Here is a 26,661-nt window from a genome sequence, read left to right on the forward strand (position 1 = left end):
ATTATTCAAATTGGTGGTTTAGCCCCCTCAACGGTCATAAGTAGAACATTCCATTTTATTTATTTTGATGATTAGTTTGTTGCTGTGTGGTAGAAAAAAATCATATAAATGTTGATTTTTGACTGTTTATAATTTTGAAAACCATAAACCACAGAGCGGGGCTCCCTCTTTAAATTTATGTGTGTATCATTTGTAAGAAAATTACTTTTTCACAATGGTAAGTTTAAGCTAGGCTTAGTAAATAGTTAGATAATGTTATGTGTAGCCCGTCTAATGCCGTTTTGTCGTGAGACGTGGTGGGTGGAAAACGTAGGCGGATGTTACTGACAGGCCTAGCTCTGGCGTCCATAGCAACGGCGAACTAAACCCGCTAAAGTATGCAAACCATGACGTTTTCTATAAGGATTTCTAACCCTTATTGTTTAGAAATGTATTTGCAATAGGATTGTAAGATATAGGCCAGGCCTATTTAAAATTTTAAATGTCAAAACAACTGTTTTTGACATACATAGCTAGCCTAGTAGTAGTAGTAGGCGAGGCCTACATACACTATAGGCCTAGCATAGCATAAATAAAAGTAAAAAATAAATTAAAGTCCACATTATTTATTCATAACTCTTTCAAAGTAAGACACAACAACTGTAAATAAATACTACTTCTTGGTTTTTTATAATTTCAGATGCTCTCAAGGCAAAAGCCGGCCACAGGGCCTGGCAGTACAACACCAGCTTCGCAAGAAAATAAAAAAAAGAAACAGATGCCAACACTTGATGAGTTCTTGCAGCTGAGAGACTATACTGGCGCTATTACCCTTTTAGAAGTAATTAAAAAATAAACTATTTAAATAATAATTGACTGTAAAATTCTTATACTACCTAATAATATATTCATTACATTTTTATTTTTTCATGTGCAAGAGTTCTCGGCAGTGCCTATCAAAATATTGGTACAACATTTTAATCAAATTGTTATGTTTTGCAAAATGTATCAACAGAAGAGAATGAAAATATCACCAAATTAATCTTTTATAAGATTGCCTTTGATGTCCCGGTTATTATATATAGTAATTGAAAAAGTATAGGCTCCGTTATTTTCATTTAATGATTTTATAATTTTATTTTCTCCAGTTTACCAGAAATAATGGCAAAGGTAGTGATGAACAAGACAGTTGGATTGCATACTGTGCATTTCATCTGGGTGATTACAAGAGAGCAATGGAGGAGTATGAACGCTTGACGCGGAAGGAGGCTTGTAATCCTGACCTTTGGTGCAATCTTGGTTGCTGTTACTTCTTCCTAGGAATGTACAGGGAGGCTGACACAGCAGTATCTAAAGGTTAATACAACCTTTTTTTCCTAGTAATATAATACAGTTGGTGCCATTTCCAGGCATGGATAGAATTTCTTTTTTGCAGAATACTCCCTAACGTTGATTTAAATTCCTTTTGGTCCTGAACCTAACCCATTGTCTGTGATTTCCACTATGAAAGGCACATACTCATTTTTAATGTAAATGTAATTAGTTAAAAACAGCCTGTTTCATGCTATTTTAAAAAAAATATTTTGTTTCATTTTAGCTCCACAGAACAGTTTACAAAACAGACTGCAGTTTCACTTATCACAAAAGGTATGACAAGCAGCAATACACATTAAAGTTGTAAAAAATATATTTAAGATTCCTCTGTTGCAGATTTACAATTTCTTTTAATATGCAATAATAACTTGTTGTCTTTAGTTTAATGATGAGAAGCGTTTGATGCAATACCACCAAGAGTTGCAAGATAAGATAGAAGATCAGCTAAGTTTGGCGTCAATTCACTATCTCCGAAGCCACTACCAAGAAGCTATAGATATATACAAAAGAATATTACTAGACAACAGGTACAGTAAAAGGCCATTACAGCCACTGCAGTTGATGCAGTAATTAATTGTGTCACCACATTTGAAGAAAACCAACTACTTATGGGTTTGTTTTGACACACTACACCTGTATATGGATCCATATTTAAATTATTCATTAGCATATGACCAAGGTGCATATCATCACAAATCTCTCTCTAATCTCTAACTATTTTAATTTGTTTTTCAGAGACTCGCTTGCTCTTAACGTCTACGTAGCACTGTGTTATTACAAGTTAGACTACTATGACGTGTCTCAAGAGGTGCTTGCGGTATACCTGCAGAACTTCTCAGATAGTGCAGTGGCACTGAACCTCAAGGCTTGTAACCACTTCAGACTGTACAATGGAAAGGCTGCTGAGGTGTGTAATCACCTTGACACATTTCTTCTCTATCAAACAATTATAACAGCCATTGTTCATTTAATTAAATAAAAAAAAAAACACCTTTTCTTTCAGGCTGAGCTGAAGAACTTACAAGACCTAGCTTCACCGTCGTTTACGTATGCTCAAGATCTAATCAAACATAACTTGGTGTGTTTTTTTTAATAAACTATCATTTGAAATCTTAAGGAATTTTGTTTTGTAGTCAATACCTGGTTAATGAGCTTACAGGTAGTTGATATCATGCTATGATAGGTGCTTTGAGCTGTTCAAAGAAACCAAAAGAACAACCTGGTTTACAACTGTTATTCTTTTTTCAGGTTGTATTTCGTAGTGGCGAGGGTGCACTTCAAATTTTACCTCCACTGATAGATGTGATTCCAGAAGCTAGGTTAAATCTTGTAATCTATCACCTCCGACAAGGTTAGAATCAATTTTATATCCATTCTAAACTTAAAGCTCTGTGTACACTATCAAACTAGTTTGACAAAAAATAACTGTGGTGACATGCCAAAATATGCTAGTGATATGACATCATCATGTCCACCAATCGTTCAGGTCTATGAAATTCCTCGGTGATTTTGTCCGTACATTTTCCACAACGTTGGTATAATATAATACTATTATTACTATTTTCTTTGTACAGATGATGTTAATGAAGCCTATGCACTAGTGAAAGATGTCGAACCAACCACCCCTCAGGAGTACATATTAAAAGGGGTTGTAAATGCCACTCTGGGACAAGACACACAATCTGTTAGTATAATGTTTTGTATATTGTTTCTGCCAGCGTGTTGGTATAATAAATAATGAACTTTATTTCAGCAATTTACAAGCCATATAAAATACATCAGAAAATAAAAGCACATCAATCATAAAACAACATTTAAAAGACAAGGAATCAATAAATACAAATTACAAATGTTATGTTATGACTAGTATTTGCTTTACTGACATATCTTGCATATATTTTCAGAGAGAACATTTAAAGATCGCTCAGCAATACTTTCAACTAGTTGGAGGCTCTGCAAGTGAATGTGGTAAGACTGTCTTTCAATCAAATTAATGAATACTGAACATCAGACAAGATGCAGATGATCATACATGTTAAAGTCATATTCATTCAACAAATGTTGCATTTCTTCCTTTATTTAGATACAATACCAGGTAGACAGTGCATGGCATCATGCTTCTTTCTCTTAAAGCAATTTGAAGATGTTTTGATTTATCTGAACTCTGTCAAAGTAAGCAACTATTCTTATATCAATTAAAAACTATCAAGTATCATTAATGAAACGACTTTGAAATCACAGAAGTTGTTAAAGTATATCCTCATCTATGCGATTTATATTTGCTCTTTTAGAGTTATTTCTATAACGATGACTCTTTCAACTTCAACTATGCCCAAGCAAAGGCTACGGCTGGAAACTTCAAAGAAGCTGAAGAGGTAAGTTTGCAAATTAGACCCCTTCCCGTGCTCCAAATTTTGTCCTATTTTGAATATTCTACTCATGGTTACCCCCAAAACTAGATAAAACAATTAAAACCTTTTGTTTCAATTTGTTTGACGTCAAACCTTATACAGTATATAGAGTACTGGACTAAAGTTATAATACACCTCTATTCACTGACATCATTAACTTCTTCTGGAGAGACAATTTAACCAGATAGTTCTTATTGACAGACAAGACAAGTTGGTCTGAAGGAATTATTTTTCTACTGTAGTCTTGTACAGCATGCAGGATTTAATCCTAGCTCCATTTCTTTTCTAATCATTGTATAATGTTTTCTTTCAGATTTTTCTTCTAATTCAGAGCGAGAAGATCAAGAAAGACTACATCTATCTAAGCTGGCTTGCAAGATGCTGTAAGTGAATCAAGTTGCTCTTATATGTATGTATGTACAGTACTATGCATGTCACAATCACACATTTTGGTGGTGTTTTACAGATATAATGAACCGCAAGGCTCGTCTGGCCTGGGAGTTGTACCTGAAGATGGAGACATCAGGAGAATCTTTCAGTTTACTGCAGCTGATTGGCAATGATTGCTACAAAGTAAGGCATTGGAATCATTTTGTTGTATGTAGGATAGCTTTTACTTGAAGATAAGATAGATAAGATTTATAAAGCGCACATCTATATCCACAAAGTGCTCAAGGCGCTTGAACTTGAACTAAAGTTATTCTGATGATTTTGACAAATCTTGAGTAACTCTTGTTATCAATATACAGTACTGTACCATTGTTTTCTCTTTGTAGATGGGTCAGTTTTATTATGCAGCAAAAGCTTTCGATACACTTGAGCGACTTGATCCTAACCCTGAATATTGGGAAGGCAAACGGGGAGCTTGCGTTGGAGTGTTTCAACAGATCATTGCAGGACATGAACCTAGGTAAGACCACAGGATCACTTGCTAGTACTTGAATAATTCTTGTGAAGATTTTATGACAAGAATTAGTTTTAGGAAGATCCTTGAAAACATACCATAGGCTTTGCTCTAGGTCTTGAGAATAAATCTATTATCAGAGAAACAGAATAAGCATTTCTTCTTTATTTTCAGAGAAACGCTCAGAGATATCCTCCAAATTCTGAGAAACACAGGAAACCCACAGGTCGAGTACATCATCAGAGCCATGAAGAAGTGGGCAAAGGACAACAGAGTACCAATTAGCTAGGAAAACATTGAAGCTTACTTGTTTTACTATTGTATTATAAACCCATGGTTTTTTGCATCACATTTAACTAAAGTTAATTGCAGTATAACTATATTATAATATTCTAAATATTTTCACCAATCTTAAATATGTGTAAATATTACTTATACAGTATAATAGTTCACTATAATATCTCTATGCCGATTTAAATTGTGGGAAGGCTACCTGTACATATGCGATTGCCTGTACTCTATTGCTTCTAGCTTTGATAAACCATGGAGGAGCTACTAATTACAGTACCAGTAAAATGGCCAACTTAAAAAAGTTACTGTAATACCATCACCTTGATGAAAATTATTGTAAATAAGAGTGAATATTGTACATTTCATTGTCTACAAAGCTTGGTTTGACTTTTTTTTTAGCTAATACAGTATTTCCAAGTGTATTGTGAATGGCTATTGGATAATGTTTAGTATCCAGTATTCATACTGTACAGTACTGTAGTAAACCAGTTCAATATACTGTACTTAATTATTGGTAGTGTATGACAAAAACAAATGTATTCTCTTGTTTCATATTAAAGATCAGTACAAAGAACAAAACCAGTCAAAATTCATTGTTTCTTTATTATATAGAAAACTAATATAAACACTGATTATAAATTAATTTTACAAGTGGGTTCAACAAGTATCAACAAACAACAGATTTTGTGAAAATGCATGTGTACTAAAACAAGAAACTTTTTGAGAATCATAGAATACATAGTGACTGGCAATACGACATTAATATTACTATCAGTAAAGGCTGTTACACACAACAATGATAACGATTAACAATAAATAAATATACAGTCAGCCAGATCCAAGTCAAGAATTTTTGTGATGTCTGCATATGTTAAAAAAACGCAACAAATCCGAAAATATCACAGATTACAATTATCATGAAAACAACTCTTCCAACAACAGTAGGATATATTACTGCAGTAGAATCATAATTAAATTATTTATTTGATCAAATCTGCACCAGAACTATTCTTCCAAATCGGAACTTGAAAGTTAATACAGTATATACACTATAAATAGTGATGAGGTAGGTTTACATAAAACAACACAAATGGTATGAAAATAAAACTTTTCTGAAATCTGGACATTTTGGATCTAAGAAGCTCAGGTTTGTTAAACTTTCCCAATCTATACATGTATAATATTCACCATGTACTGTATCTCCACATGCCGTTATCTATCCAGTAACATCCATCCATTCTGACATATGGATAATGAGGTGCCTTTTTATTTGAAGATTTATGGCCTGTGATACATATGTAGCACTGTATTACAGAACTTGCCTATGATACTGGATGAATTATAAATACAATACAGAATTGGATTCAATATTAGTACCACATGTGTATGCACAATCTATTATAGTAAACACCTGTGCCAACTAATACTAAGCGACCCTGTACCATTTATGAAAAACAAACACTGCATTTTAGTTGTCCCAATGTCAGTAACAAAAACTTAAAATAGATACAGTATTGTAAATAAACTTATAATACTTTACATGCTACAAAAATAAACTATACAGTATATACTACGTTTTCATTATGCTTAGTAATACAAATTGTATGAATATATTCATTAAACTAAGTACACATTGCTTCAAGAATATGATTGATATATTCAAGTGTGTGGTAGCTGTACATTGATAATTAGTTGCTGCAGTACATTGCCCTGAGAGAACATTTTAAAATCATTCTTTACTCAAATCATGTATGATGCAATGGTTCAGTTATTCCATGTCAAAGCTTGCTACAAATATACTCATGAAAGGAGATATAAATACATAACATACTTCAAACATAAATACAGTCAAATCAGAAGAGAACATACTCCATACAATCATGCAGATTATTATCAGACCAGCTGAAAGAAGAGGTGGTAATAATATATAAGATGTGTGAATGTTAATGGCAGAGTTTTCAATTGGAAAGAAACAAGTCAAGGTGATTGTGCCTGGATGTCTTAAAATTGTTCATGTTGAAGATGCTCTTAAGGTCCTTAGAAAGGTTGAAAGTTGAAGATGCTCTTAAGGTCTGTAGAAATGTTTGATAGAGTGGGTTTAGTTCCATATAAAGGTTCTAAGTTGAAGATGCCTTTCAGTTCCTTATAAAAGTTGGAGATTTCTTAAGGTTCTTAGAAATGTTCAATAGAGCAGCATGCCTTATACTCCTTTGAATCATTCAATCTCTCTATCTATTCAATCAGTTTAATCTATTACAACCTAGCCTGCCAGTAAATGACTCAACGTCATTATAATTGCCTGGTTCTAAAATATTTCTGGTACATCCTCTCTCAAAGACAATCACTAGAATATACTAGTACACAAAATAGTTTTCCGCAACAAAAAATAACATGCATCATAAAGTACTTTACACTAATGCACTACTATAGAATCTAATTATTTTTTCTAACAATTTTTCTAACATTATCGCATATTACAAATAATGTATTCTACTATAGCTACATGTATTTACAACATATATATTTACTTGTTATAGTTTTTATTGGGGTTCTTGTGGTAGTATGCAGATCTATGCATATAAAATATATCACCGACTAGACATACTCCTTAAATACACAAATGAACAGTAAAACCTGCTCCTACAGATTAGGAAAATTGAAGCATCTCAAACAAAGTACTATACTGTGGCAGTAAGTATTTGTAAAATATTTGCAAATACTTGTCCAACACACAAATTCATATGTCTTTGTTTAAACCACTTCCAACTTAAATCACTTCTTAGGCCAACAGGCCAACTTAAACTCATGCTTGTATGTATGAGGTAATTTTGGCATTGGTTTTTGGCGATAAGAAAAGTAACTCCTGGTGTTGAGAGCCTGCGACTGGTAAGCAATTATGTTGAACTAACATGCAAAGTCTGCGACAAAATATATGTTGAAAAAATGAACTTGACATGGCACTAGTGTGAAGCATGGTAACATAAGACGTACAGAAAATAAATATTTTAACATCTCTGATACCAGAGAATAAAACCAAATATCTCGTCTTGAAGGAAATGTTTGTATACTATATTACTGCATAAAATATTGTCTGAACAACAACAATACTGATTATACTTCAGCAAAGTGATGTGAATACATTAGAATACAAAAATGATGTGGATGATATCACATCACAATTTTTGTAGTGAAGTGGACTTAATGGAAACACATAAATGACTAAAAAGCAATTCAAGGCATAGACAAATAAATGTAAATACAGTATAGACTGCACAATTGTGATGTCATAATATAATAGGGACATCACTGTTGACATTTTTCAGTGTAAGAATGGAGACTTGACTTCTTTAAACTGTTGGAAAAACAAAAGTGGTATAAGACTTGTATATTTCACACCTATACTTATCAACTGATTAAATTGATACTAGAATCTTGACTGAAGTCTCCACTTCTGCCATAGACATCCACAGCACACACGGAAAAATGGTATATGCTTCCATGTTGGAACTGAGTTAAAGTACAAGCCATCGGAAGTGGTAGAGCTTTGACTTCTCCAATCTTTTTCCAATTGCTAGTACTCGGTGGCCCATCCATTTCCTGATAAGCAAATAAATGGTAGAACCCAACCTCAGCAGATCCTGGAGCAATGGTCATTGTCCAAGAAAGTACAATTCCATTGGCTACTCTTGTAATGGTCAGCAATGGTCTGCCAGGTTTATGTTGTAGGTTAGCTTCAAAGGGCAACTGTACAGGAACTGGTTGAGGAGGGAGTGGTGCTGGGTGCAGAGGCTGCTGCAGCTGTAATTGTTGCTGAGACTGAAGTCGTTGCTGCAATTGGAGTTGCTGGACCTGGTGCTGTTTCAGCTGCTGCTGTTGATGTTGTTGCAGCTGTTGCTGTTGTTGCAGCTGTTGCAGCTGCTGATGTTGTTGCAGCTGCTGATGTTGTTGCAGCTGTTGCTGTTGTTGCAGCTGTTGCTGTTGTTGCTGTTGAAGCTGCTGCTGTTGATGATGTTGGATCTGCTGCTGTGAAAGAGCTACTAGCTGCGATGCTGCTGTCGTTTTAGTTGCAGCACCAACATCGTTTTGCAAAGCTGATTGTAGAACTGCATTTGGATTTCTGAATGATTGTCCATGAATGTTTGTTAAGTCTGTCTGACACTTGTTGTGCTTTTGGTTAGCATTTATGAGTTTTTCCTGCAAAAAAAATCATACCATATAGTAAGTCACTAAAACAGCTTTGAGCAGCATAAAGTAAAATCTAATGAAGAACCTTAGTTTTGTTTGTCTGTACCATAACATTATTGGCCATCTACTACCACACAATTACTTATAGCACAAACAATTCTAAAATATCTCTTTTTACCTGGACTTCCTGTAGTGTCTTAATAAGCTCATCACGTCGGGGAATTGTAAGATCCTTTTTCTGTAGTTTGACAGAGATCTCAGTGCGTTTGCTTTGCAGATTATCAATTGTTTGCTAAATTTCAAAATCAAAAGTCAATTTGAAAAGGTAATAAAAAATGATAGAAACAAAACAACAGCAAAACTTATTGATGCGAATGCTATTTTATTTATAGGACAAAATATCTGAAAACAAACCTTGAGCCTCATCATAGTTGTGTGGAGATGAGCTGCTTGACTGTTTGAAGATGTACTATTGGTTATTGGAGCCTGAAACAGAATAAATTAGTACAGTACAGTTAATTCCCCGACACGATGAGCTTATTAAGACAAAGTGGGTACACACTTTCTAAACATTTTTCGGAGACCAGAAGAAACCTCTTACCTTACTTACAGGCTGTTGTGAAGGAGTTGGCACTCTTACGACGACTGGATAACTACCAGGGTTGCTAGGAACAGATTGAGGTCGTATAGCCTGTTGCCTTTGAAGAATGACTGCATTCCCAGTTGGTGGCAGCATCGTTGGGACAGTTCCAGGGGCTGAAGCCTAAAACAATTTCAATTAAAATTTTATCTGGTTTGAGTGAGGAAAACATGATTTGCTGATAGTTCTGGTATAAAGTATTACAAAACAACTTACAGAAATTAATGATGGTAGCTGTCCTTGTGTAATCAATGCAGTGCTGTAGCTCGGAGGTGCATAGGAGGCTCTATTCGGTGGTTGTAACAATCTTTGTAGTGCCGATGACGATGATTGTTTCATTAATGGGGCAGTAACATTAGGTGGTGGGACACTAATATTAGGTGGTGGTACCGGACGACCGCTGTTGGAGGTTAACGGTCTGTAATGTGATGAAAAAGCTCTGACTAGTGGTGGTCGCGTGAACACTTGTGCTCCTGGTGCTGCTCTTTGATTGATATATTGGCCTCCTGGCTGGCTGGTTGAATGAGTTAAAACTTTTGATATAGATGGATGAGGTAATCTAGTCATCAATGAATTTGAAGTCCTTGGTGCATAGACTGGATTTCTGTGTTCCATCCGATGACCAACAGATGTTGTATTCGAAGGTGGATGATTGTACCTGATTTCAGTGTTGGGGTGGATAGGCATCCGCCTAGCAGGTCCTGCCTGAGGTATTGTATTGGGCACGGCACTCTGTGTTGCAAGAGCCATTCTCACACTACTGGTTGATCTGGAAGCTGGTACATTATTCTGAAGTACTATTGAAGGTACAAGAGGTGGAGGTGTAGAAGTTGCAGCATTTTGTGAAGATACAGTCTTTTTTATCAATTTAGGGGGTTGAGTTGGAGAAGGTTTAGAAGGTGTCTGATTTGCTGAATGTGTTGGTGTGGGGGGAGTAGCAACATCATCCTCATCTGTCAAATCAATAACTGCCATTGGTAAATGAGATTTTCTAATTACTTTATTTGGACTTGAAGGTGGGTGAGTCGGTGAAGAACTCTTGGAAACACCCTAAAAGATCAATAAAAATAATTATATATTATAAAGTAAAAAGTAAAACCAACTTCCAAGTGTATGAAAAAGTATACAAGTCAACTTTTGTTAACTAATTGCTATACTCCATACTATCGAAGTAGAAAACAGAGCCATCCAACCCAAGACTCCTTGACGACCACTATGCCTTCTACCTATCCATACTCCCAGGAATTCAACCTTATTCAACTTACTTGTGGTGACCTCGCAGGAATAGTTCTTGTTAGATAACTACATGGGCTTGTTGTATTTTTAGGTGATGTAGTACTTAACATGGTTTGGAGTTCAGATATAGGTGACTGGAAAATAAAATTTACATTCAATTGTTAGGAATGTATGAAGAAACAGGAATGTTGCATGTTTATACGGATGAAAATTCAATACATTATACAGTTGAAATGTTGGCCTACTGATTGAGTGTTTATTATGGAAGGTGTTTTGATTATAAAGGTTCCTTGCTAATAAAAGTGGCACTGTACATTCAAAGTAGTATTTACCTTTACAGCCTTAGAAGCCACTGCAGCAGAATTCATAGATTTTGATGGGGAAGTACTTTGTTGTGCTCTATGATTTGGTGACTGTGTCGTAACTTGTCTTGTAGGCGTGGTGTTGACAAGAGCTGGAGAAGCTACAGGAGGTTGCATTGGTTTGGTAGCATTAGTAGCTCTTTGTATGGCAGCATTGGCAGACTCATTAACCCGTAAAAGAGCAGCTTCTAACCTCTTCACACGTGGGACTTTGAAGGAACTTAATACTTTATGCGTCTTCTCTTTAATGGCACGGATGAAAAAGTCCTTCTCATTTTGCACTTCAACAGACTTCATAACTGGTCTTTTTTCCTGTTTCATAAATTATGATTTTGCTTAATGTTAAATTAAGGATGCAATTTTTAAGGTTATAGTGACTGATATTAGGTGGTCCAAACTGAAATTTTCAAAATGATTTCTATGCTATCTATGGCAAGATAAGAGCAGCATTGCTACAATATGAAAACAAATTATCCTGCTTACAAAACATGTCCATTCGTGTTCACTGGTTTATTTATTGTTTATACTGGGTGACCTCTTCAGTCAAAGACTGTTCTCCTAGAGGGCCCAGTGTACCCGACTAAAAGTTATGTGTGTGACAGTAACTGTGTACTTGCTTACTCATACAGTTGAAATTTACCATGCAGATAACAAAAACTACCAACAAACAATTTGTCACTAGCCCTAAATATCTCCTTGCTGTATCTGTAAAAAATGCTCAAATTTATATACCTTTAATTGCTTATTAAGATTTTCGATCTGTTCACGATTTGCCTTATTGGTTTCTTTGAAAGTTTTTGTTATGTTTTGTAATTGTTCAGTGGTTGATTTCAAAAGTTTTGAGAATTTTTCTGCAACGAGTTTGTTGAATTCCTGAAAAAAAAAAAACAAAAAAAAACAATAGGATAATTTAAATTAACACTAAATAATAAATTTCAGTAAACGTAAGTAAAAAGTTAAGTCTAATACCTCTGTTCTTATGATTTCATAGCCTTCTGGAAGACTTTGCCGAATAATCTCCAAGTCACAAGTTTCTAAACAAGAATAAAACAAGTAACTTTAACGAAGTGCAGTACATGTACAGAATTAATATATATAATAGTAAAGGAGAATATCATAATAAAAAAGAGCAATAAAAATAATTCTAAAATCATTAGACTTACTTTTTTCTTTTACATCTTCATGGATAATGTCAACTTTCAATTTCTTTGCCGCCTGGTTGCCTGCTTGGATCGGAGAACCAGGTCTTTTGGTGGAATCACTGCCTTTATATGAATCACCATCCAATATGTTTTCAGAAATGGTCTGATCAATAGCTGTAAAAGTGGAACTCTTTTCTACTAGAGCTTCAGGAGTGTCAATTTCAGGAACATAATCGACTTCCATCCCACTTACAACAGACTCTATTATTGGTATACCTTCAGAAGCTGTAGTACAAACACTCTCTATGACTGGTATAACCTCTTTGATGATCTCTGTTCCCTTTTCGGTCTCAAGAGAACTATTTTGTTTAGTGGTCCCTTCATCAATAAGAGCCAAAAACTCAACCTTTTCAGATACATCATTGTTAGGCTTGTCTGCTGATTTAACAACCTCATTGGAATTTTCCTCAGGGTATACAACATCCAGTAAACTTACTTCATTATGGCTCATGGCAATGTCATCAGCACCGATTTCTTTTACTTCCACTTTCGAAGCTTTTACAATATTCAATTCACTCGCATATTCATTCTGAGCATCCGATTCTTTCAATTCAGAGCCTTTGGTTTCATGACCTAAAACTACTGGTGACATATCGTCAGATAACATTACTTCTGGGTCTATGGAATGTACTGGTTTATCTTCTATTGTGTTATCAGAAATAGTTTTGACATCAGAGTTAAGAGTTAAACTGGGTTTACATGATTCAACAACTTCATTAGTCTCTTTTATAGATAACATATCAGATGCAACTTCTTTATTGGAATCTGTAGGTGACTTTTTTGATTCCTTGTCAGCTGAACCAGAAATATCCATAATCATATCTGGCAAAACAACACTATTCTTGGAAGAAATAGCACATACATCAATTTCATTAGCAATTGAAACTTCTTTCTCAATTAATTTGTCATTATTAGATATTATGGTGTTTACAGCAATGGCAGGTGTTACATCTTTAACTGCTTCCGAGTCAATATTAAATGGGACAGCTGTTTTTGTAGTAACATCAGTTTTGTCATTCTGTTGATCAGATTTTGCTGCTTTGTCAACATTTTCAACAGCATTTAGCACACTTTTTACATCATTAGCTTTATCTGAGGTTAGCACATGTTCAGAGTCACAATATGTCTTTTCTGTTAATATATTTTTCGTTCTTTTGTTTGAGGTGAGCCCATGTTCCAAGTCAAAAGTATTGATCTCTGTTGATACACTGTTACAAATACCCTTATTTATTGCATCATCGGAATCGTCAATTAATGCCCTTTTTCTTGTAAAATCCACAAAACTACTTTGGAAAATTTTTCCGGGGTTCTTATTGATACTTGTAGATGAAACTTTTGAATTTTTACAAGATTTATTCTCATCACACAACTTAGTTTGTTTACAATTTTTACAAGATTTACTGATAAACTGCACATCATCATCACAATCCACATCTATTATTTGTTTTATAGGAGTTTTCATTTCTTTTTGAGCACATTTTATTTCACTTATTAGTACTTTGTTAGAAATGTCAGATGGAATGCTTGTTTCATCAGGACTATTGCTGGGATTACTCTTGAATCTATCCAAAATCTCATCTTTGCCATTGTCATTTTTTGTATCCAATTTTACCTCTTTCAATGAGGAATTTTTCGCAGCATTAATTATGTGGTCATCTTTATCAAGGTTTTTCATTGTATGTGTATCGCTTACAGCACTATTAATTGTTTTTATTTGTGCTGTTTGATCAAAAGCATTTATTTCTTCATCTTTGTCAAAGTTTTTATTATGATCCCCTATAACATTCTTCCCTTCTTTTACAGATTCTTTTCGACCAGAAGCATTTATAACTTCATCCTTGTTGTGATGGTTAATCTCTCTATCTAAATTTCTACCAACAATCTTGTCACATTCTTTTTGACCAGAAACTGTTATTACTTCATCATTTGTGTTATTAGTTGTCAAGGATTGCGGATTTCTTACATCACTGTTCTGCTCTTTAGCTGATAATTTTTCACCAGAAGAATGTTTTACTTTGTTATGGTTCTTCCTGGTATCTGAATACCTTACAACATTTGTCACCTCTTTCACGGACATTTCCTGACCCGAGGCACAATTTCCTTCTTCATTTTTGTCAGTTATTGTATCTGGATTATTTTTCACCTCTTTCTGACTAGAAAGATTGTTTACGTCAATTCTATCCTTGAATACTTTATTTAAAATTGACTTAAACTTCTGCGATTGTAAACCTTTCCGTACTTTATTAATGTCAATATCATTTGATGTTCTGATATTTTGTTCAGATTCAGTCATACCTTTGTTTTGATCTGTTGACTCAGAACCAGCTTCACAAGACAGTTTGCTTGATGATAATTTAGCTTTGTCACCTGACGGTACAGATTTAATTTTAGCTTTGTCACTTGACTGCAAAGAGTTCATTTTAACCTTGTCGCTTGACGGTGCAGAATTTATTTTAGCTTTGTCACTTGATGGTACAGAACTTACTTTAGCTTTGTCACTTGATGGTACAGAACTTACTTTAGCTTTGTCACTTGATGGTACAGAGTTTATTTTAGCCTTGTCGCTTGACGTTGCAGAAATTACTTCAGCTTTGTCACTTGACGGTACAGAAATCATTCCAGGTTTCTCAGTTGTTGGTCTAACATTTATTTGAGCTTCATCAATTATTGGTTGGTGATTCCTGATGTTGTTACCACTGTATTTATTGTTGAGTTTTCCCATTTTATCATGATCTTTATTTGGAGTTTGATGTTGATTATTAAGCGGTGTTGCTGACACAGATTTAATCTCTCTTACTTTCGTTTTCGGTGTCAACACATGAACTTCATGGGATATAGATCCTTTATCTGGTGTTGAATGTGACCCACCATTGTTTTCAACTATCATAGCAGTCTTTGGTGTGACCGCTATCTCTGATATTGTAGTACTTTCAAATTCATCTTCTGTCTTTTTACCAAAGTCAAGTTTTCCATTTTTCACGCTATCGGTAGGTTTATCTGGTGGTTTTTTAGGTTCTTCATATCTCAACCGTTTAGCCTCAGATTCCTTAAATTCTGTTTTCTTTTTATGTATGTATTGTTTGCCTGTAGACTTTCGAGCAAATTGTTTACGTTGCACAGGAGCTGGTTTGGGTGTTGCACTCATTATTATTTCCTCCTCTGAAACAAAGTAAAAAACCAGATATGTCACTACAATTAAAGAACTGCCACAATAAAGATTCCTGCTCAAGACAATTCTATGTAACATAATAATTATACATGCACCAACTAAATTTTACATCAAATCCTGATTAAGGGTCATTTCAGTTAGTTAACTAGATAAGCTTAAAAGGTCAAGGTTCATGGCAGATTATATATAATAATTTAGGTTGAACATACTGTATCAGGTGTTGTTTACTGTACTAATATGGCTATTATTTATCAGGAAAAATGTTAACTAATAGATACAGGGTTACCAATGTTGTACAACCAATTTCAAAACCGACTAACTAAAAAGTAATACTCTCGATTTAAAATGAATTAAAATGGCATAATAATAGTAAAAATGCTATAATGTACTGCAGTACTTACTGCAGAAATCAAATACTTACTGTTTAATAGTTTGATTAAGTAGTTTGGTTTTCTTCTACAAGGTTGTCGAATACTCCAACTCCTAAAATAAATAAACATATGATGAATTAAATTTTATATATTTTTTTTAAAAACAAATATTTCTATTTTTATCTCAATAAGGAAATATAGTGCCTGAAACAGGGATCAACTGATTTGAACCAGATTATGAAAAGGTGTATCATTCAACCATTCAAAGCTTGAAATTTAATGAAATACTATATATGGGTAGTATAAACATAGGAGGATCTGAGGCAATAGCGGACATTACAATGATAAAGACATTATGTTAATTTTACACTTTATTTTACAATTTTAGGCTATACACCACACTACCCCAATCCCATCTTTAAAAATCTTGGATCTGCACTGATATAATATACACACAGTAAGTCTACAGGACATTTTAAAAATACTGTATTATAGAAAATTAAAATCTACAGAAAAATGATTTTTACTCGGGTCGATTTCCTCACCTATCAATATCATGAAGTACAGTTGTACGTCTTGCTTGATTAAATCTATCTATGACAACAAAGCAGTCTTTTAACTTGAACTTTGATTTGTTTCTGCCGCCAATGCGAGTTGGTCGAACAAGTGTCTCCAAATCACTTCCAAAATGTCCTTTCTTCGATGTTACATCACCTGATTTACCCACCAATGATGTCCCTGTGGAAAATTTTATTTTATGATGGTTGTATTTTTCACCTGATGAGTGTGTTAGCCCTGTATGTTTTATTTTTATTTTTTATATATAGCTCTACCAATGGTATTTAGCATTGTATAACCAGGCGATCTAGTTATCTCTTACTCGTAAAATGTTATATTATGTACAACACACATCAATAATATTGTCTATATAATTGAAGCACTACAGTGGACAAGGGCAGGTTTGATACTTCAGAACCGATGGATCGTAACTTAATGTATATTCAATTCAACTGCTTGTTATTGTTAAAATATTAAAATTTACAATATGTTTTGATAAAAGCTGTACATACCCTCCAACTGCTTCGCTGGTTCTTGATTTCTATAGAGGAAAAAATATATTTAATTTTAAAAATAAAATTTTTTTTTTTTTTATGCTGTGTGGGGGGGGGGGGGGGGGAGGGGTATTGTAAGAGGGGTGACGGTGTGGAAAGAAACATAAAACATTAAATGTATTATTAAGTACTTTTTCAGTTATATCTTAAGTTTAATTAACTTCAGTGAGATTTGAAATGAACAATGCATTTTATTAATTTTAAAAATGTTTTAAAGTATTTTAATATAAATTGATTGGTACACTGCACACTATCAAATACGTTGACATCATCATAGTGTAAATATCTTTTTTATAAACTAATGATTAGGATGTGAAGACTAACCTTATCATAGGTTTCCGTCTGCCCTTGCCACCTTAAAAAAAAAACATAAATTATGATATGGCAATCTTATATCCATGACAGTTTTCAACCAAATTGGATGACAAATAATAAGATGCATCATCCCATAATCAATTAAGCTAAGAATTTTATTTATGCTCATATATAATAATAATTCATTATTCATTTTTTAAAATATTATTATTATTACTCTATAGTATAGTATAGTAATTACTGTGGTTACTATTTGTACAGAAAAGCAAAGGAAGCATGTGAGTATAATCCCTTGGTTTCAAAGGTCACAAGTTCACTAAGTCCATTTAATTCATCCAGTGGCCAACCAAAAGATATCACTTGGAAAGTAAATTGGCTTTGTTGGCTAAAAATATAACAATAGGGTCGGTCATGTGGAACATATTAACCTTTTTTATCAATCTATAATCTGCCTAGATATTTTAGGCCTTTTTGAACAAAGAGAATGATATTAGAATTGTTAATGATTTAATGTTAATTAACAGAAGATTTTTAATTTGACTAACATGTTCATTTGACTAAAATACCAACTTAATAATAATAAATCAATTCAAAAATATCAATTAATATTTCAACAGTACAGTATTAATAGCAAATAATGTACAAATTCTAAAAAATCAAGTTCATAACAACAATTAGTATTTGACAAACCATATAATAATAATATTTTTAAAACACTAAAAATACATTAATAGAAAGATATAAAAATATAACACAAGTTCACATAGCAAGAAGGCATGCAATAAAATTTGTTTTTAAACGATGAAAAATAGCATGGATACATACTGTAATTCAAAACCTGCCCAGATCTGGTTAAAAAAAAATAGGTTTCAACAAGTTTGCATAAACATCCTTGTTTTATGCTGTGAATTAGTCTGCAGCAATGCATGAAATGAATCAAACTGATAATCTAAAAGCATTACATCCCAGCCAATCATTAACCTCACTAGAGGATTACAATCCAGTTGAAACCGGTTCTAACCAGTTTCAGGCAGTACAGCAAATAGGAGTGGAGTAAATGATAATTGGCATCCAGCCTATTTCCAATTTCCAACGAGATAACAGATATGCTAATCCTAATTGCAAAATCAGCATTAATTAGATGCACATGTACTGCATGACAGAAACATTTTCTCATGACACATTTACACATAGTTAATTCATGGTTGATGTAGTTGAAGTACATACATTATCAATTGTTTATTCTACGGTTTAAGAAATAACATTCCAAGTCATCACAAGAGCAAGTGACAAAATGAAACTAACATTCAATAAACAGTAAAACATGATGAGGTGACCTTAATTTGCATCATTTCAAAATAAATTAGAATAAAATTAATTGAATTGACTGATGATAAAATATGAATTTGTTTGATTTATAAACTATACTGTTTGTGCTGAGTGACACATGCAGAAATTCATCTATAAAATTTGTATAGTACAAGCAAACAAAAACAATCAATCAATTGCATGAAACAGAAATAAAAACAAAAGTTGAACAAAGGGCAATTAAATGATAATTTACATTTTTTTTTTGGTGATTTTACTTTATAATGATAATCTTACCAGATAAAAATCAATTGGTGATCTGATTGGTTAACTCTTGCCCTAGTGAATCAATAATGATATGTATTATTGTCTGTTCATCACACAAATACAAGCACCCAAACTGGTTTAAACCGGTTTGTTTAATCAACCAGAACAAGTCTGCATTCCTGAATGCAACTTGTGACAAAATTATTTGTTCTAAAATCTATTGTTAAAAATCGAATCAACATAAAACAGTACAATAGGTTGTGAATTACATTTACATAATAATAATCAATGAGTTAAAAAAGAAATACCCAAACTTGCGCTGTTATTTAAAAATAAATGTAAAAGCCATACTATCTATACAAACAAAATATACAGTTACATGATAAATATTAAGAACCCTGAAATAAAAAAATATATATATATTTGAGATATACTACCTCTAATAAATGAGAATTCTGTCATGTCAAATACACTGATTATGATAGATAGCCAGAATTCTGGTTAAACCAATTAGCATCTTCCATTTATTAAACTAATCTGCCATGCTGTATGGTCTCAACACTCAGAAACTACCAACAATGTCCTACAATTACAGCAGGTGCTAGCAGGTGAAACAACAAACTGATGAACAAAAATCCATCTATTCTAAGTCCAGTATATTGTAAACTACATAAGCTCAATCCAAGGTTGACTTGGCTTGAAGCCAAGTAAACTAACTAGCTTATTTGCATTGGCTCAAGGCCAAATTCCTTTTGTGTAAGCTATTGACCAAAATGTACCACCTTATCAAAACAATGTTTATATCAACACTTTTGAGCTTTATTATGTTTTTATAAGGATGATTAATTTTAATGTTGTTTTTTTTTTTTTTTAGACAAAGACTAATATATGCATATAAATCAAACAGCTGCCAAGGTAGTAGTAAAAACAAGTTAAAACTGCCTATATAAATTTATTAACACATGTTTCAGGCATGGCCCATCATCAATAATATGAAATGTTTTCCACAACAACATTTTTTTCAATAATATTTTTACTTTATTTAGCAGGAAGTTTATGAAAATTAGTCACTTGCAAAATGAAACATCCGTTAATTAAACATATTAACCAGTTCAAAAACTGTCATCCAAAACCATCTAAGAAATGGCTATCATACACCCACACATTATTCAAACAAGATAAAGTACTCAGCAAATACAACAAAGTAAATCAATTTCACAGCCTCGATAAGAATTTTTTTTTGTCCATGTCAAAAGACATTTATCAGTGGCCAACCATTCAGATGTGTGCATATTTATATCTACTTCAAGTGAGATCATGCACGTAGCTAATTATGCAGCAACAGTCAATGTTTTTTGCTAAGAACACAGCAGGAAATTTATGAGTCATCAATAATGCAACACAGCAGAACACTCATTGATTTTGCAATCATGGCCTTCATAAAACCACTGAGGCATGACAAGAACTGGTTAGAACCAGTTTTTATTGAAGCTGTTGCCTGAATCAATTATTTTGGAATAACAATGAAAACAATGGAGCCATATGCCTCAGCTGGTGACCAAAATAAAAATAGTTTGATTGGTTGGGATCATGGAAAATAAGATACAGTCCAATAATATTAAATGTGTCTCTTTAATTTAAATTAATCATTTATTGTTTACTATAATTGTTAAACTGGTTATGGTGAATGTAACAGCTTTGGGTTAATAATGTCCTGTTTATAGTTTACAGTATCTTAAACAAAAGAATACTGCAGCAGTTACTCACACTAACAGTATAAACATCAATACAGTACTGTATATTATTAGGATTATGATCTCTTATATTATAATAACATGTTACCTTTGGAGGAAACCTCCGTGCTATACCATTGATTTGTTATCTTTTTTAATATGCAAATCCCTGCACATAGCACAATTATGCAGGATTTTAGTCAATGTATTAATATTATTATTATTACTGCAGTTACGACAGCATCTCCATTGTTTCAAGTGATGCAGTAAACAATACTAAACTACCTTTATTAACAATTGTTTGCACAACACTTGTACAATATGAATATTTAATGATGGTGTGGATGTGAAACTGTAAGTGCTGTTCAGTGTAGCACAGCATGACACATTACAAACAGTAACACATGTTATTGTCGTAGAGCGACTTCTGTAACTATTCTGAGATGATCCCTTGTCTAACAGAAGATAGGAAGAACAAATTATATGCTCTTACATTCTCAAAAGGTCAAACTAGTCTACAATTAATCTTTTGTTAATAGTGCAATTAATATGCCTTAAGCATAATTTTTTTGTCTATGATAGGAGATCCACTGTTCTTTTAACCCTAAGCAATGCTAAGGATCTAATATCTTGGTTTCAAGTTTCATTCTGTACTTGTTAAAAGGTCAAACTAGTTTAGCTAGGTGACCTCTATTGACCAAGTCAACTAATTATTTTATTATATCTGTTATTTTTTTTTCTACAGCTTATTTGCATGCTAATTAACATAACATTTGCATTTTTGCCTTGGTCTGGATTAGAAAATCTAAGCTTCCCAATGTAACTGCTAAATACGTAACGTCCAATACTGTTGGAATTTTTTGATGCACAATATTTCAAAGCATTTCATGTCCCTACCACATACAATTTTGTAGCAGTGCATGATTTTTTTAAACTATTTTAACTACTTTTATTTCTAATTTTTAAAACCAAAATGGTCATATTTAGTAAACAACAAATATTGAATTGAAAGCCTTCATGAAAAATGGTATGATTGAGGTCTTACTGTACACCTTTTCATAGCCTGTTTTGCAGCTACAACAATTAAATTTGTGCAGTTGAGACAACAAGGACTTGTAGTCTTGTACAAATTGGCTCCGCTCTTATTAATCAACCACCCATTCTCTCCGCACTTTGTGTAAATGGTCATAAGAAACAACATATATTTTATATTTTGCTTTCCACTTACTGTTACGGGTGTCTAAAAAACTAGGATCTAGAAAACTAAAAGACCTAAGCTATCTAGTTTTTTTAGATCTAGAAAACCAAGATATCTTATGTCTTAAGAATTGGTCAAAACTAAAGATCTGGTACAATGATTTGTTTGTATTTAGTACTAGCTACAATTACATGGATAAACCATATTAATAGCCCTTGTCCTACCCAGGGAGAGCATGATTTGAAAATTAAAAGTACCCCCTCACCATAATAGACTGGTCCGTCAATCACCTCTCAAATGGGCATGCCCCCAACATACCACCATCATTTCTTTTTGCAATGTCAAGGCATTACAAAGTACAAAAAAACTAAGTTTGTTGTGTATGACTACCAACATGGTCACCACTCCTGTGTTGGTTTATTTTTTTAAAGATAACTGTTAAAAATCAATTTTAAAGATGTTTAATAACTAAATTATTTTTTTGGGTAATGAATTTAATTTTTTTGTAATCAAATATACTGCATGCAAATTGCAATTTAGATGTTTCAATTTAATAAATAAAACGTTCACAAAAAAGTTATTAAAAAAATTTTTTTTTTTACTTTGAAAAGTAAATGATTACTGTAACATTTAGTTCGCCAAACGTTAATGTTTTAATTTAGAAATAATGACTTTTGTAATATTAAAATCAACTGATGAATCTTTATAACTAAGTTTTGTATGGTTATTATATTTCATGCAATTTTTATGTTTGTAAAATCTGTGTTTACCATTTATGTATTTTGTAGTAATGCAACTTATTTGTAAATTGTTATACCAAAATTTAAAATAAGTCAATCAATAATTGATAAATTACTGTTGTATTGATAAAAATATTCATAATATTTATTATTAATTTAAAATACAGTACCTAAATATGCGACTGAAATAATTATTTTTTATTTAGGAACAATTTATTTTAATTCACATTCACACAGGTACAACAAACATCTGTTATTAAATATTATTCAATCATTTTGTTCTCACACAAATTTAACAGTTCATTAATAAAGTTATGTACTTACTGCTATACTTCCTCTATACAACATGTAGGCCTATATATTTATGATCAAAACCATCTCTACTCTGCTCAAGCATGATGGCTGGTTAGCCTTTTTAGATCAGACCTAGGCCAGCCTAGTCTTCTACTAGCCTAGCTAGGCTACTATACTATACTAGCTAGCCTAGGCCTAAGACAGGGCTATATGAAGTACTGCTCTTTATGCCGTTTTCTTTGTTAAAAGTTGTTGTAAATTACGACTGGGCCTATTATATACTGTAATACCAATAACAATTATAGGCCTAGCCTACAGGCTAGGCCCTAGCTAGGCTAGTATTAGTAATAGTTAGCTAGCTAGCTAGAATAATCGGATATTAATAGGGATACCGAAAGCTGACTCCATTTTCATTACCACGATTAAACAGCGCGCACGTTACTATGCGCGCAATGTCATTGACGCGGTGTTTTTTTACTTTGGTAAACACTTTTTATTAGGTAATTATTCTGAAAATAAATTAATTATGAAAATATCCTTTTGAGTAAATATTTATTTACCTATTATTCTACAAGATAAAGTATTATTTATTTCCATTTCATTCAACCAAAAATGTGAATATAGTGGTTAAAAGATCGTTATCGCCTAGCGCGTATATACTTTGTTTACTACGAAACCCTCGGAAGGCTCAATGACCTACCATTTTCAACCTCATTTTTGTAGTTGAGCCTCTTATGACCTCAAAATGTTTTTTATTCCTACACCAAGATAATATAGTTCCACATACCATGTGCTTGTTACTAAGAAAAATATTAATTTTAAGTGCTAAAAAAACAGTTTTATCCCGATATGAGGCCTTTATGATTCGAATATTTCATAGTAACAACCCATATACCATGAAAAATATCCGTTTTGTCCATTTTTAAAATAATTTTTGGAAAATTCCGAGAGGCTCAACTACAAAAACGCCATTTTGTGGTATGATGTCATTGCAAGCCAATCAAACCTCTGCATTCGACCGCTCCGCAGGTCTCACGGTTGAACGATTTTGGATTCTCGCCCTTTGATTGGTTGACGCGAATCAACACACAGCGGAATAATTTTCTCGCGAGTGCCGTGAAGTCACATGGTCTAAGGCCTGTCCAATTACACGTGAAAATAATGCATTGAAATTCTTCGAATGAGGTTAAATTAACACTTTTTTTTATATAATAAATAAGTAATATCATATTTTATTGAATTTTACAATGTTGATATAGAAATTATATTACTTAAAACCGTGATTTTATTTAATTATTTTTACGAAAAATGACTAGTTCATACAATTGTCGACTGAGGGCGCAATTTGTTTACATCGTTCGTGGCTAAAAACGATCATTTTCGACGATGTTTTAAACCCTATATTTCGAAAACTACAAGTCATATTTTCATAATTCTTTCTTTATTATAATATTGATACAAAATACTAACAAGCAATGTATAATTTGTTTGAAAAATATTAACTTTTAATTTTACATCGTTATCCCTAATATTAATTATTATTTTACAAACTTACTTACCACTTAACATCATTCAGCATGCTTCGATACAGACTATCGACTTCCTTTTTCTATTCTTTACGCCGCTACCATTATTTGAAGTCTTAAATTTAACCACACAATAGTCAGTCGTGTCTACACTACAGTCTAGTAATATTATCGTCGCAAGAAAACAACTAAAGTAGGCTTAGGCTACCACACTGAAAAGTGTTTCGTGTTGGGGGTCACATTGTCTTTGTCTTCGTTCTTTCTTGAACGTGCAGCAGCCTAGCTCCATCTGCGTTACACATGCGTAACTTATTGGTTAAACGAGGTTAACCCACGGGTGGTACGTAAACCACCAATACTTTCTTAGCTGCTAACCAGGTTTAGTAACGATCAACCAATCATATCACGTTATATTTGATAAAAGTTCAAAGGTCGTTATAGTTAAAGTCGGCATGCTGTTTGCAATCAGATCAATCGAAATCATCGAGCTCTCTCGATAGTTGAATTTGACATTGTATTGTAGCCTACTTCCGGTTTCAATAAAATTGAGTACGTTTGTTGTCTTTCTGCTGTCCACCCAAACAAATAATTATTTGACAAAAAGTAGAAAACTCTGAACACTCTGATTGAGCATATGCATGATATGTTTGTGATGTTGTTTTATGCTTTCAGTCGGAGAAATCACCATAAATATCATATTCCATTTCCATGTTATTCGGACGGATCGACGGAAATAATATTTATTAGCGCTACCTGAGTAAAATCGGACCTTTTTTCGATAAATTCTCAAACAAGAGGCCCTATAATAATAAAAAACAAAAACAAAACGATACAATACTGGAGGTATACATATCACGTCAGGTCAAGGCCATGACCAAAATGTATATTCGAGGTTCTTCAGTTACACATTGTGAAACCTCGACTGATCAAAACATAATGTCGGTCACGGTCCTGGGGGAGAAATCAACTCTTTTTTATGGTAGTATAGTTATTATAGTATACGCTGAGAAATGGAAGGATAGATAAGGATGAGCAGAGAAGTGATCACTCTTCCCTGAATGACTACGAGTAAAAATGAGAATCGCTATATCCGAATAGTGCTAATGCACATTTCCTGAAATCCAAATGTTTAAATTCTGTCATTCAAAAAGTCTTTATTTCATCGTAGTTTTAATCTTACTGCTGCATGTTGCATGAAAGTTGACGTCTTTACCGTCATAGGTTTCATGGCCGAGGTTAGAAGTAATATTTTACCCAGACGTATTCAAAAGATATTCAAAAGAAACGACAATACGATCCATAATCATAGAATTAGAAAGGTTAGTAACATAGAACAACCATACTCTAGGTTAACGTCTGGTCAACACTTTATTAATGGACCGAAACTATTAATATGGAACGAACTCCATAGAAATGACTTAGAAGATATTATTATATTATACAATACTAAAAAAAATATGTTAAAAGAGACATTATATCGAATTACAAATGCTTTACCCATACTGTATAATATTAATATATATGTGTGTGTGTGTATGTGTGCATATACATTATACAAACTTTTACTTATTTATTTATTTCTTGTACGTCCTTTAAAACCTTAGTTTCATGTTTTTTTTCTTTGTGATTATATTTTTTTCAAGACAATTACTTGTCTCTGTAAAATATTTAATTTCTGAATAAATGTGAATTTGACCTGAACTTTAAGCTCTGTCTATACTATCAAACTTCAGTGACAAAAAATGTGATGTGCCCATGATGGTGATGACATATCACTACTATATTTGAGCATTTCACTACCATATTTGGGCACATCACATTTTGTTGTCACATAAGTTTGATAGTGTAGACAGGGCTTTAGAAATAAAAGAACATTTAAGTCAGTTTTGCGTCTGAATCAAGTTCGGAATTTGGGAAGAACCTGCTACTCTGTAGAAGTTTCCGGCGCCGCCCAACATGAATTGCGTTAGTCATATTATTATAAGTCATTACACATGTCTACGAAGTTATAAGGGATGGCTATACCATGGAGGTTCCTCCATGC

General features: G+C 33.1%; 4 protein-coding genes across 10 annotated transcripts in view; 3 read left to right on the forward strand and 1 right to left on the reverse strand.

Annotated features, from left to right (window-relative positions):
- LOC144839534 (hydroxyacylglutathione hydrolase, mitochondrial-like) overlaps positions 1 to 26,661 on the forward strand; it is a 92,165-nt gene that overhangs the window by 50,908 nt on the left and 14,596 nt on the right. The gene's annotated exons all lie outside the window — the stretch shown is intronic.
- The window catches only part of LOC144839538 (synaptogyrin-2-like), a 96,804-nt gene that overhangs the window by 20,326 nt on the left and 49,817 nt on the right, over positions 1 to 26,661 (forward strand). The window lies entirely within an intron of this gene.
- LOC144839527 (intraflagellar transport protein 56-like) lies at positions 63 to 5,474 on the forward strand. 2 transcript variants are annotated; one of them, XM_078694932.1, is made up of 16 exons: positions 63 to 217; positions 680 to 820; positions 1,128 to 1,335; positions 1,577 to 1,626; positions 1,735 to 1,880; positions 2,089 to 2,260; positions 2,357 to 2,431; positions 2,602 to 2,704; positions 2,928 to 3,037; positions 3,258 to 3,321; positions 3,437 to 3,525; positions 3,645 to 3,728; positions 4,078 to 4,147; positions 4,231 to 4,337; positions 4,541 to 4,674; positions 4,843 to 5,474. In XM_078694932.1, the coding sequence occupies exons 1-16, from the start codon at positions 215 to 217 to the stop codon at positions 4,955 to 4,957; spliced, it is 1,671 nt and encodes a 556-aa protein (XP_078551058.1). In that variant the 5' UTR covers positions 63 to 214; the 3' UTR covers positions 4,958 to 5,474. The 2 variants fall into 2 exon arrangements, with proteins under 2 accessions (XP_078551058.1, XP_078551059.1); XM_078694933.1 differs by lacking the exon at positions 2,357 to 2,431.
- On the reverse strand, positions 5,543 to 24,745 carry LOC144839517 (uncharacterized). 6 transcript variants are annotated; one of them, XM_078694914.1, is made up of 15 exons: positions 24,651 to 24,745; positions 17,561 to 17,591; positions 17,195 to 17,223; positions 16,670 to 16,862; positions 16,175 to 16,236; positions 12,546 to 15,743; positions 12,352 to 12,416; positions 12,115 to 12,255; positions 11,353 to 11,694; positions 11,050 to 11,154; positions 10,001 to 10,834; positions 9,746 to 9,907; positions 9,559 to 9,630; positions 9,323 to 9,436; positions 5,543 to 9,153 (listed from the first exon to the last, which is right to left on the reverse strand). In XM_078694914.1, exons 1-15 carry the CDS (start codon positions 24,661 to 24,663, stop codon positions 8,365 to 8,367), a joined length of 6,150 nt encoding a protein of 2,049 aa, XP_078551040.1. In that variant the 5' UTR covers positions 24,664 to 24,745; the 3' UTR covers positions 5,543 to 8,364. The 6 variants fall into 6 exon arrangements, with proteins under 6 accessions (XP_078551040.1, XP_078551039.1, XP_078551041.1 ...); XM_078694913.1 differs by lacking the exon at positions 24,651 to 24,745 and adding an exon at positions 19,564 to 19,661; XM_078694915.1 differs by lacking the exon at positions 24,651 to 24,745 and adding an exon at positions 19,157 to 19,537.

This window comes from Antedon bifida, chromosome 4, assembly GCF_963402885.1.
Source record: "Antedon bifida chromosome 4, ecAntBifi1.1, whole genome shotgun sequence".
NCBI classification, from domain to species: Eukaryota; Metazoa; Echinodermata; class Crinoidea; order Comatulida; family Antedonidae; genus Antedon; species Antedon bifida.

Coding starts and splice junctions, on each gene's coding strand:
- LOC144839517 (XM_078694910.1), bottom strand. CDS start 18,479: ATGCATTGCTGCAGACTAATTCACAGCATAAAACAAGGATGTTTATGC. Junction 12,256..12,351: donor ATGAAATCATAAGAACAGAG/GTATTAGACTTA, acceptor TTTTTTTTTCAG/GAATTCAACAAACTCGTTGC. Junction 11,695..12,114: donor ATCTTAATAAGCAATTAAAG/GTATATAAATTT, acceptor TTTATGAAACAG/GAAAAAAGACCAGTTATGAA.
- LOC144839527 (XM_078694932.1), top strand. Junction 2,432..2,601: donor ATCTAATCAAACATAACTTG/GTGTGTTTTTTT, acceptor TTCTTTTTTCAG/GTTGTATTTCGTAGTGGCGA. Junction 2,705..2,927: donor AATCTATCACCTCCGACAAG/GTTAGAATCAAT, acceptor TTCTTTGTACAG/ATGATGTTAATGAAGCCTAT.